This window comes from Glycine soja, chromosome 3, assembly GCF_004193775.1.
Source record: "Glycine soja cultivar W05 chromosome 3, ASM419377v2, whole genome shotgun sequence".
NCBI classification, from domain to species: Eukaryota; Viridiplantae; Streptophyta; class Magnoliopsida; order Fabales; family Fabaceae; genus Glycine; species Glycine soja.
Window position 1 is genome coordinate 36608988 of NC_041004.1, and position 12335 is coordinate 36621322.

Here is a 12335-nt window from a genome sequence, read left to right on the forward strand (position 1 = left end):
TAATTAAAAAATTATATTAATAAAAATTGAATCATGTAAGAAAAAAAAATAAAGAAGACAAAAAATTAATATATAGTGTAACTAATGACAATCAATGAACTGTATAAATCCTTTATTTGTTTTTTTTTTTTTTTGGAAAAACTAACTTCAAACATAATATTAATGAAATAAAAAACAAGGGTTCACTTAACTAATATCAAGTGCGGAATTTTATTTATGACTAACATATGATAGTGTCACATTGCCTCCATAACATGTTAGAGCCTTAGGGTTGTGCCTCTTAACGTGTCCTTACACTCCTACAATTTGTTGTTTGCTTATCTTGTCATGTGTCAAGGGTTGTTTGGAAGGGTGTCTAAAAAGCTTTATCTTGGTGGTGCACTTCTTTGGGGTTGGCATACTAGAAACATAAACACGATTTGCCACTAATGTTACATTAGACAATTGGTCGTCGATCGACCTCTAATGTTTAATCGTTCTATCATAGTCGTGTATAATCATAACTCAATTTATCTTAAAAATTGGCATGGATTCTTGAAAGGATAATCCATGACCATTTTATGAAACTTTAAAGACATGGGTGCTTTATACCTTCTCAAAGGATATTCTATAATATCTATCAAGTGTTAAACCTATAAGACACATATAGTTAAAACAATTAATATTTTTAGTAGACCATCAAATGCTTAGAATTTTTATAAATTTTTTTATTACATTACTCGTTTTATTATATATTTTATCCTCTTATTTATTTTTTATTGTGTTGGAAAAAACTTATTAAAAAATACTACTTGTCCCTCCTAAAAATAAATCAGTGTGTCAATCTAAATTGTAAAGTTAGAATATAATTATGTATTAACATATAATTTAAAAGTTGAGCTTTTATACAATTTTTATGAAAAAAATATAATAACGTGACAATACATTATTAAATAATAAAAAATAAACTACTAGTAACATATTAAAATTAAGAGATAAATAAAAAAATTTATGTATATCATTTTACTTTTCAACATAAAAACTTACAAATTAAACAGAACTAAAATTTTAGAAGAATATTTTATTGTTTTTTATCTTAAATGCTTAAGTATACCTTTTTTTATAAAAAATTATAGTTAAACTAGAACAGTTTCATCCTGATTGGCATAGTTCAAAAATTCAGTCCAACCGGACCAATTTAATTATTGGATCAGTCGTGCATCTAACGTAAAATGACCCGATCAAACCTGGTCGGTTTGGGGTGAATCCGGTGACCCGGTCCGGTTTATAAAACCTATTTTGCGTTAAAAAAACAAAAAAATTACTTAGCTCCTAAAAAAAACTCAAGACCTATGTAATTGTGTTATTGAATTAGGAGTATGAATGAATTTTTCTTAATCAAATAATGTTAATTATATATATATATATATATATATATATATATATATATATATATATAATTTTGAATTGTTAATATATACTGGGTTAAATCGGATCAATTATTGATCCACTGGTTGAATCAGTAACCCACTGACCTACTATCTCAACTGGGTCACTGATCCGGATCGGATTTCATAACTTTACTGATTGGTTTACACGTTTACCAAATATTTGTTTTTTCACTGTAAATACTTTATTTATTTAGTGCATTTTTTTGTGGTTTTTCAAATTGAAATTAGATTTTAAATACAATGTCATTTTTTTAAAATAAAATTTTGCCTTCATTTTTCATTTTGACAAAAATGTTCTCGGCGCGCACAGTCCATGCATTTTCTATATAAACCTTTCACTCTGGGTTACTTCAAGTTAAACTAAAACTCAAATACAAATAAAAAACAATGGCGCCAAAACGAAAACCTTCGTCTCCAATCTCCATTGGTGATTCTTCAAACCCTAGAATTTACGCCTTCGATTTCATTGCTCACTCCTAACTTTGATTTCCACCTTCTCATTACGCAGGTAACTGCGAGATTACGGTCGAGGCTAACCGCTTCACCTGCAACTCCGATTCAAACGGCGTCGTAATCTCTCTTCCCCGAAGCGGGAAGATCAAAGTGTCAGGTATTACTGAAACCACAAGAAACGCAATGTCGTTTGAGTTTGTTTGATTTGATTAACGATTTTTTTTGCTAATGTTCCTTTGAGCAGCAGTGGCTCCAAACCGTGGAAGCGCTTCTGAGGATTTGAGGTCTGGCGATAAAGGTAAAATGCTACATTTACACGTGATTTTCTGTAGCATTAATCTTATTTAAGTATGTAATTAATAACTCATACTAATTAACGTGATTGCAATGTTTGCTGTTTGGTTTATAATTTCATAGAACACGAGTTCGTGCTAGTTAATCCTAAAGATGTTGATGCTATTAGCAAATCTTACCTTCAGGTAACTCCTCTTTCTCCACAGTGTGACACATTTAGGGTCCAAGTGGGTAAATAGCTTAATTAAGCACTTATTGAATACATGCTTATCATATAAGCATGTGTGTATCAGTTGTTTCTATAATTGATGAGAAAATGAGTTTTTTTCAAGTAAGTTGAAAAATAGCTTAGGGCCAGATCATAAGATAAGTCTTAAAATAAACTGTAAAAAAGTTATTCCAAATGCACTTACATGGCAAATTTCCCTCATCTGAAATGTCTCTGTAAATGGTTTTGCAGGAAGTATTACAGATGTATACGACAGAGCTACCTGGAATGAATTATGCCGCGAATACAGGAAAGCAATCAAAGTTTCTTGAGAGATGTGTGACTAATGGGTATAAGCTACTTATTCTCCTTTCTTTTACATGTTTATAATGCTTCCATGGTTGTGTTACTGCTAGTTCATTGACTACAATGATTTTAACAGTATCTATTCACAAGTTTGTATATTTGTTTTTGTGAACTTAATTTACCTGGTTTAACTGTAGGTTTTGTCTTGCAGGAAATATCGTACACTACTTATCAAATCCACTTCTGTTGGAAATTCAGGAAAGGTATATATTTTATAGACAACTATACTTAAGTCACAAATTGGAGCATGTTTTCTATCCATGTTATATTTCTAAGCCTACATTTTTTTGGTCTTCTAGGAAGCAGCTATAAGCAATGTATGCTGCATTGCTGCATTATCCTATCCCATCCTATAAATTAAATTTAAGGAAAGTGGTTTTGGTCATTGTAGTATGTTTACAAATTATAGTAAAGCATGTTTCAATTTCTTAAAGAAAAAGTGTAGCAAGTTTAGTCCTGAGATTCTGTAGTCTGTTTGAGTACAATATATAGTAGAGCATGCCTATATTTCTTGAAGAGAAAACTTAACAATTTCAGCTAATATTTTGTGGAGTCTGTTGGATTGGTAATCAAATTACATGATATATTTAGTCATCATTATTGATGGAATGTTTGGTTATATAAGCAAGTTGACATTGTCTCATCAATTTCCCTGATTGATGTTTTCCAATACTCTCACTTTTCATCTTAGCAACCGTCAAGCTTAGAAATCATAGAAATAAAAGGAACAAAAATGTTTCTTACCATCTACTAATGTGAGCTATACAACAAAGCTTTGCAGTGTAAATTAGAGAACTATGGTAGTATATATAATTACATCTTAAAATATGATTAACTTATCTTTTTTCAGGTTATAGCTGCAATTACATACCAAATCATCCCTGCAGATACAGAATATGCAGAGATCCCACTTGCAGCTGTCAATGCAATCTATCAACGGAAGGTCTTTCCTAAATTTTACATTCTTCTTTATTTAGGTTTTAAGCTTTCTTTTTCCTTTTGAAAATGTCACATTGGGAGTCAGTTTGAAGAATAAACTTGAAATGGTTAATTACAGAAACATTTTCGTAGGTTTGGTTACAAGATTATATATAAAGATTCTGCTATATTTTCTATTGTAATTTTCTCATTTTTCACTCTCTTTTTTTGTATCTTGTAATAACTGAAGTAGATAGCTTCATGAGAATTTATCTTGTAAACAGGATTAATACAAACTAAATAGTGAAAATTTACATGATCATCTTGTATCTACAGCTCAGGTTTTGGAACTTATTTGAATTTTCACATTGATGCCAAGATAATGCTTCTTAAAGAAGTCTAATGGCATACTGTATTTGGATGTTGTTTATTCTCCTTTATGTGTATCTCTGTTGTGTTGAGCTGTGGCAACTTATATGACATGTTGAACCTTTTCCTAACTCTCTTGCTCATGTCATATGTTGTCTGTGTTTACATGGTTTGGTGATCGTGGTAATCATGAGTTCAAATAAGGTTTCTTCTAGCTCAGTTAATTATTTGTTAATTTCCTGCAGGGTTTTGGCCATCTAATGTTTCTAGAGCTAAGGAAGAGACTTCAAAGTGTTGGTGTTCGTTCTATTTTATGCTGGGGGGACAAAGAATCAGAAGGATTTTGGCTTAAACAGGTAATTTATAAATGAAAATTCTCTGGAATCTTGAGCAGATCATAAACTTATTTTTTATTTATTTTATAAATGATTGTTTATTTCATTTTTGAGTTTTGAATACTTGATAGATATGTGATCATGCTAGTATTCCTCCTTGTTTATTTTTCCAGTTACATATTTATTTATTGTAGAAAAAAAAGTTGACATTTATGTAAAGAGGCCAGTTTAAATAGTAAAATATCAGTTATCAAAATCATAATTTGGTTCCTGTAAAAGATGCTCCCTTAGTTCTCTGATGTTACGATTTGTGAATTACAACAACAGGGTTTTGTAGAAATAGCACAGGTGGGTACCAAAGGAAGGGCCCGCAGGTTACCCATAAAAGCTGATATTCAAAAATCATTATGCTTTCTTGGTGGTTCGACTCTCATGGTTTGCCACCTAGGGAAAGAATTATTAGCTGACGATGCTAACACTGTGAAGTATCTCCCCTCACAGTTTCATCAGAATTCCTTTACATCTGCCATTGCTGAAGATGAGCAGCTTGAATTTTCGGGAAAGTTACATGTGGATTTGAAATTTCCAGATAAATCTTCCCATAGAACAGAATCAAGTAAAAATCAACATGAAGCTTTGGTGAAAGAAGGATCTTCAACAGAATATGACAAACTCAGTGGTAGTGCATCAATCTGTGTTTCCCATACTTCTAAATGTGAATATTTTATAATTTAGACTTATGTTTTTGGTCCTTAATAAATGACTGAATTTTGTGTTTGGTCAATATTAAATAGTTTTTAGTCTTTGGTTCTTGATAAATTTATAATTTTGTTTTTGATCCCTGATAAATTTATATTTTTGGTTTTGGTCCCTAAAGTGCTATCAAAATTACTTTATTTAACTATTTAAAGTGTTATTTAAAGAAATTTAGGGACAAAAACAATTTTAAATTTATTAGGGACCAAAGAATAAAAAAATAATTAATAGGGACCAAATATAAAATTTGGACATTTATCAAGGACAAAAACATATTTAAGCCTATAATTTAAATGATATCCTTTTGTAATTAAAAAAGTAGTTAAAAAATATCTTTTATAGGGACTATTTGACGGTTTTATGTAATTTTTGTTGTAATCTCTTACTCTTCGAACAGGATTTGACAGTCACAATGCTAAGGAATGCTGCACTGGCATTTCTCCTTTTGCCAAAGTAAATGATGATAGACAGGCCAGTCCAGAAAGTTCACAGGATGGAATTGATGCTAATGTGAAGTATTCTTCTCAATCTACAAAAGGTGCAAAGAGGGCCTGGGAAGCCTCTTTGTCCTCATTGAAGTCAAAAAGGGTGAAGGGGAGCCAGATGGTTGACTATCAACCAGATTCTAGCTGCGGTTTTATCTTCGAGACTGATAAGGCCAATCCTTGTTTTGATGAAGTCCCTCATGATCCTTCAATTACAAAAAGTTCTGAAAAATGTATCGGGGATTATTTGCATTTAGAAGCTCCCATCAACATAGACTTTCCATCAACTAAACAATGCTTTAGAATTATGTTGATGAATATTGCTGATGATGCTAAGAAAACACAGCTCACGAAGGTATGTTTTAATTACCCAAGCATTTTATAAATGCTTTGGTAAATTGATGGGCAACTTTTTTCTTACTGTCCTTTTAGAGACCTGGTCTCTTCCTTTTGACTGTATTGACATTCGCCTTTCAACATTGGATTTTTGCTGCTGGCAGAAAAAAAGGGGTCTGTTTGAAGCTTTCTATTTTTTCATAGTAATAGGATAGAACCTGGAAATTAACTCAAATGCTGAGATCTAGATATTTCTTTTTTTAACTTAACACCATTAGACATTTGTTCTATGTATAGGTGATTGAAGACCTTGGTGGAAGTATATCACATGATGGAAGTATGACCACACACGTTGTCACAGGAAAAGTGAGGAAGACTCTGAATTTCTGTACCGCCCTCTGTTCAGGGTAGGTTCAAAATAATATTTTTCAAATGTTAGCTTGCCTAGTTTCATACTGAAATTTTATTTATAGTTGAGATCTACTATTAATTTTAAACTAGTTGAAATCTTGGCATCTTATAATCAAAATGAAAGTTATTGGAAAAAAAAATATACTCTAAAAAATAATCAAATCAAATCTAAACATGCCGATAAGGCGATAACGTTCTTATAGTCTGATTCTTATGAAGTTGTTCCTATTATTCATCAATATATAATTTACTACATTTTTGTATATAATTAATCATGTTGACTATTTATAACAAGGAGATATTGTTGACTACACAGTGCTTGGGTGATTTCATCAAGTTGGTTAAAAGAAAGTTATCGTCAAGGAAGATTTGTAGGTAAAGTCTAACAAACTTTCTTATCTATATCTAATTATTATTATTAAGGTAGAATATGCACTAATTTTAAAAATGAATTTGCAGATGAACTGCCTCACATACTGAATGATACAGATTATCTGCTGAAGTACAAATCTGATTTAAAAAATGCAGTTCTCCGGGCAAAAGCTAGCCCTGATGCTTTGTTTAAGGGTTATAATATATGTATTGCGGCTCATGTTCAAACTCCTAAAACATTGTCTGCAATTGTCAGGTCTGCAGGTGGTAATGTAAGTCCTATTCTTTTTATTACCTGAAACCTCATTTTTTTTTTTGAAAAATACTGAAACTTAAATTTAAGCAGACCTGAAACAGTGCATATGGCATTTCCCATCATTTAGAAATGCTTAAAAGCATGAAACATTTGAACACGGGTAACTATTGTCACATGGTGTCAATGCTTTTAAAAATGCCTATCTTTCGTACATGGTGTCAATGCTTTTAAAAATGCTTATCTTTCTTACATAATAATATTCTTTAGGCTTCTACTTTGATGACAAAATGAATTTACTCAACCTAGTTTCAGAAACTAGCTTTGAAACCTTCTTAATCGAGATGTCTGACTATATATTTATTTTGATTTCTAGTTCTTTCCTAAGTCATGTTTTACTATCTATTGTTTGCTTAAGCATTTAAAGAATTGATTTTGGATGTGTATGATTTTGTAGAATTAATTTAGTTAAAATTGAGTTTGGAATGAAGTAATCACCCAATGGAGAATCTAAATAAAAGTTGCTTCTGCTAAAATTACATTTGCAAATAGCCAAATATTTCCCTGTTTGAAATATTAGTCCAACATTTTCCAAAAAAGCTTACAAAAGCCCTGTGAAAAGTGTCAACGGAAGTTTATGTCAGAATGTTTATGGATTGAAAGTTTTCTACTGTTGGGTCGTTATGAAGTTTAACCACAAAAGTTTACCTTGGTGTGCTTGCTATTCAACATATGGGTTTCTGCTATTTATCTAAACTAATTACATCCTCTATCATTTTTTATGCTTCTTGAATGTAGTCCCTTACTCTTTCCTAACATAAAGAACAGCTTCAGAAGCGTCTTGCATGTGTATTATGCCCATATATAAAATTTTCATTCCATGATTCATCTTATTCACATCATACATCTATTTACATTCTGTTATTTTGGAGCTCGCTAGTTATCAAATTCCACTTATTTTTGTATTAGGTTATCAGTGGACTAGAAACGGTAAACGAAACATCAACAACAATCTTTGTGGCATGCGAAGAAGACACAGAAGAAGCAATGATAGCTGCACAGAAAGGTATATGGACTTTCAGTAGCGAGTGGTTTATGAACTGTGTCATGAGACAAGAGCTTGACTTGGAGGCCTCACAGTTTGCAGAGTCCTTATAAGGATGTGACATGCAATCCATATGATTTTGGTATATAAGAATCTGAGTTTTAGAGTCTTTCCGCTTCATTTATATAAATGACTAGTTTTTAAGAAAAGAGCTGGTTCACAAATTTAAGGAGGATGACTTGCCAAATACTGTAAATAACTAATGGTTTTATCAGGTTTAGGCTTTAGGCCTTTAGGATTAGGAGTTGCAAAGATATTCATTTCATGCACAGTTAGACCATATCTACATGCTTTTTCTATTTTATTTTGGAATTAGTTTGATCTTTTTTTTCCATTCGTTAACTCGGATGAAATTGTATTAGTTTGGAATTTGAACCAAATCTTATACTTTTCCTCTCTTTGACGTTAAGTTACTCTATTCTTATAACATTTTGTAATATTTTATAATCTATTATTTATTTGTTTATCATAGAACAAATTACATTGAAACTTCCTGAGTTCACGTGTTTTACTCATTATGCCGGATAACCTTGTCTCTTGGCGTTACTCTTAATTCCCTTCATGTAACGGCATTAAGTAACATTTAAAATTGAAACTTGAATGACCAATATGCCATAGTCTTTTTTTGTAAACTCAAAATTGCTCCTGTAATGCTAATATTACCTTAAATGCCAGTTAATAGAATAAACATTTTTTTATATTATAAATCTAGGGTTATGATCCATTTATATAAGGTGTAAAACATTATACTTACATCAAATTTCAATCATTCAATTTAAATAATCTAAATATTAGAATTGATTCACTTAAAAAGTTAAAAATGTTAATAATTAGAAATATTATCTGATGTTATTATTAATTATTATTTTTTTATAGAAAATCATTAATTGATTTGATTAATTAGTTTAATTAAAAATGATAGAATCATCTCATTTACTTGGTACTTAACATTTTTAATTTTTAAGTGAATCAATTTCAATCTTTAGATTATTTAATTGATTTTTTTAAAATATAATATTCCACAGAGTATAAATGGATCCTAGTTCATAAATCTAAATGAATAATAAAATAAATTGTTTTTTATTTAATCAATTAGTATTTTCTATTAAAAAAGTAATTAAGAAAACATCGATTTTTATTCTTTATGATAATAACTATTTATGGATTAGCTAAGGTGAATCACGAGTCACTACACAAGGAAACTTGATACCACACTTTAACTCAAAATCTTAAAATTTAAGTTTATATGTCTTCTCATCACTTATATGATACTCAACTTTTCCACTTTTATCTGATGCAGGACTTTACCTCATACTTGAATATTTGTGAGTGACACTCTTAATTGGAATGCAACTAAAATAAGTGGTAAGCAAGACACGATTCTTTCCTTCGATTTTGCGACGGAAACATACGATGAACAATATGCTTGGCCTTCACTTTACCCCGTGCATCTTAGAAAATGGTATTGCTATGTTCAAAATTGATTCTTCCAAATTGGTCGTGTATAACTCAAATGATGGTAGGTTTGAGATTAGGAATAACCGTTGTAATTATCCTAGAAGTTTGTGTTGGAGTTACCATGGATTATAACTCAATTGAGCATTCCGGATCTCTCAAGTCTCAATCAACGTTGACGTGACAGCATAAACATAGTTGTACATCCTTTCTTGGAATTTCCCGGCCACTTCCAAGTTTCCTTGTAAATTAGTCGGATCCTATCATTGGATTCCTAATAAATATCAATTTTGTTTATTAAATATTTTTATTATTAAATATTAATTGATAATTTATTAATTTTTATTGATAGGAAAAATTCGATTCGTGATATTTTTTATAATTATTCGATCAATCTTATATTTTCTTATTTTCTTTTAATTTTTTAAATGATTATATATAACTAAGGTGTAAATTCACTTTTGATTCATCAATTAAACAATTTTGATATCTAAAAAATTTTATAACACATTTGTCAAAAAATTTGGTTCATGTAATTTGGCTTAAATTTCTTACAAAAAAAATTGTTTTACTTTTAATAATTTTTTCAAAAAAGACATTCTTACCATAAATTAATGAACGTGTGTGAAAGTAAAAAGAGTAAATTGCATTGATACTTTCTATAAAAAAATAGATTGCACGCGACATTTTTTTTTTTGTTATACTAACCTCTTAATTTTTTGAAAAATATTAATGTTAACCCTTTCATTCGTTATACTTTAATCTTTCTTAATTGTTTGAAAAGCGTTGCATCGTATATCTCAACGATTGAGATTGCTGTAAATGTAAAAATGGAAAGAAAAGAATATCATGTACAATTTAGAAAAAATTCAAGAAATTTCATTATAAATTTAATCAGAGTAAACTTATTAGCGAAAAAATAACATGATAGGCTGAAATCTAACTCAATTAAGGAATCCCTTAAAAAACCTCAATAAAGGAATAACACGTGTTAGTAGGGGACATTGTTTTGAATAAAAAATAGAAAATAGTAGAAAAGTGACAAGTGAAGCATTAAGCAATGATAAGTGCAATAACAGTACGTTGCTTAATGTTTTTTTTAATAGAAAATCCATGACAAATTCCATGTTTCATGTGATGATGTGCTGCTTCTGGGGACAAACATTAGTGACTGAGCTTTTTTTGGCTTCTTTATCCCACCTGTGCATTGACACCATTGTTATCTTTATCCTCAGACTGACCAGTATTTAAACTATTATTCTTTAAGAAATTATCGTTTAATTTAAACACTTTTAATACAGTTTAACTTTTGACAACAAAATCAGGGCAACGAATGATACATTATAATTATAATCGAAAAAGCGGTATAGGAAATATTATTAAGAGTTTGTTTGATTGGTTATTGTAGTTAATTTTTTTTAATTATTTGAATATTTTACAAATATATTTAATTAAAAATGTTTAATAAATAAATTTATTTCATCAATTTATAGTTTTCTTTTATTTTACTTGAAGAGTTCAAGTAATATATTGGTATACTAACATTATGTGGTTCTGAGTAGAATTAAATCTGATTTTTTTTTCTCGTAAAGTTTATAGTATATTCATATTTTTGTGACTGAAAAAAATTGTTAAGATAATATTTTTTATTAAAGATAATTAATTAATTTTTTGATAGAGATTAGTAGTTCTTTTTTTATAAGACCCAATTTATAATATTCATTGTAATAATTATTTTTAGATAAGAAATATATTTTATTAAAAGAAAAAAGAAAGTATATTAATAAATCATTAGAAGAGAAAAATATTAATGACAATAATAGTTTTGGAAAAAAATTATAAATTTAAAATAATTTTATAGTTATCAATTCAATTAATCACTTTTTAATCTTGATGTATTAACTAATTGAGTCTTATATATAAGAATAAAAAAAATAAGTATTTTATACCTATACACAATAACCTAAAAGAAAGTAAATATAAGGTGTTAGGAATGCTTAGTACTCTCTGGAGAGTTACATTTGGTGTGATAGACTTGTTGAGACCAGGGAGTTGATTGTTGGGCTATAACTTGGTTTAAAAAATAAGGATAGTGTTATTATAGTTTTTCTTCAAAAGAGAGTCTAATTGTTGATCTCTTGATTGCATGTTGAGAGTATACGCATATATACACTTCATCTAGGACTAGTGTGGAAAGGTTAATGGAGGTACCATTGTCTAGCCTTAAGGTTGAGGATATGCAAATGTGTGACTTCACATGTGACTATGATAATTGCAAATTCTATGTTGTGGTAGCAAATACCATTGTAAGGATATCCTAATAATGTCACTAATTGCTATATGATCAATATCACTATCATCTATGTGGTTTATGACATATGTCACATTTTGACCTACTAGTTAGTGTTGGGCTTTATGTTACATCATGTTAAAGAACACATTGGAGCAGGATGGTTAAAAATCTCTATAGAGTTGAATTTGTTGCATAAGCATGAATATTGTATCATTTTGTATATTAACTATGATTATTTTGTGATGTAGTATGTCTTAATGTGTTAAATATGCAATTGTGAATATTTCTCTTGTCTTTAATTGATCATGAACAATGATATAGGTGAACTTGACACCACACTTTAACTCAAAACCTTAAGGCTTAGGTTTATGAGTCTTGTTTTCACTTATATGGTGCTTAATCTTCTCATTCTTACACGATGTGAGATTTTACCTCACACTTTTATTCCAATAATCTCTCCCTCAAGTGTGAGTCTCTTCCACATGATAGCCTCCTT

General features: G+C 29.7%; 1 protein-coding gene across 1 annotated transcript; it reads left to right on the plus strand.

Moving 5' to 3' along the window:
* The first annotated feature begins 1787 nt into the window (after window positions 1-1787).
* On the plus strand, window positions 1788-8515 carry LOC114406673. Its single transcript, XM_028369442.1, has 14 exons — window positions 1788-1857; window positions 1939-2040; window positions 2128-2181; window positions 2301-2362; window positions 2638-2735; window positions 2903-2954; window positions 3602-3694; window positions 4284-4394; window positions 4701-5052; window positions 5527-5969; window positions 6248-6357; window positions 6678-6736; window positions 6821-7005; window positions 7956-8515. Exons 1-14 carry the CDS (start codon window positions 1818-1820, stop codon window positions 8142-8144), a joined length of 1950 nt encoding a protein of 649 aa, XP_028225243.1. The 5' UTR covers window positions 1788-1817; the 3' UTR covers window positions 8145-8515.
* The last annotated feature ends 3820 nt before the right edge of the window (window positions 8516-12335 follow it).

What these genes read in the sequence shown, in the direction of transcription:
- LOC114406673 (XM_028369442.1), top strand. Translation starts at nt 1,818, where the DNA reads ATGGCGCCAAAACGAAAACCTTCGTCTCCAATCTCCATTG. An exon ending in GAGAGATGTGTGACTAATGG is followed by an intron (nt 2,736 to 2,902) that starts GTATAAGCTACT and finishes TTTGTCTTGCAG; the next exon opens with GAAATATCGTACACTACTTA. An exon ending in TGTACCGCCCTCTGTTCAGG is followed by an intron (nt 6,358 to 6,677) that starts GTAGGTTCAAAA and finishes TTGACTACACAG; the next exon opens with TGCTTGGGTGATTTCATCAA.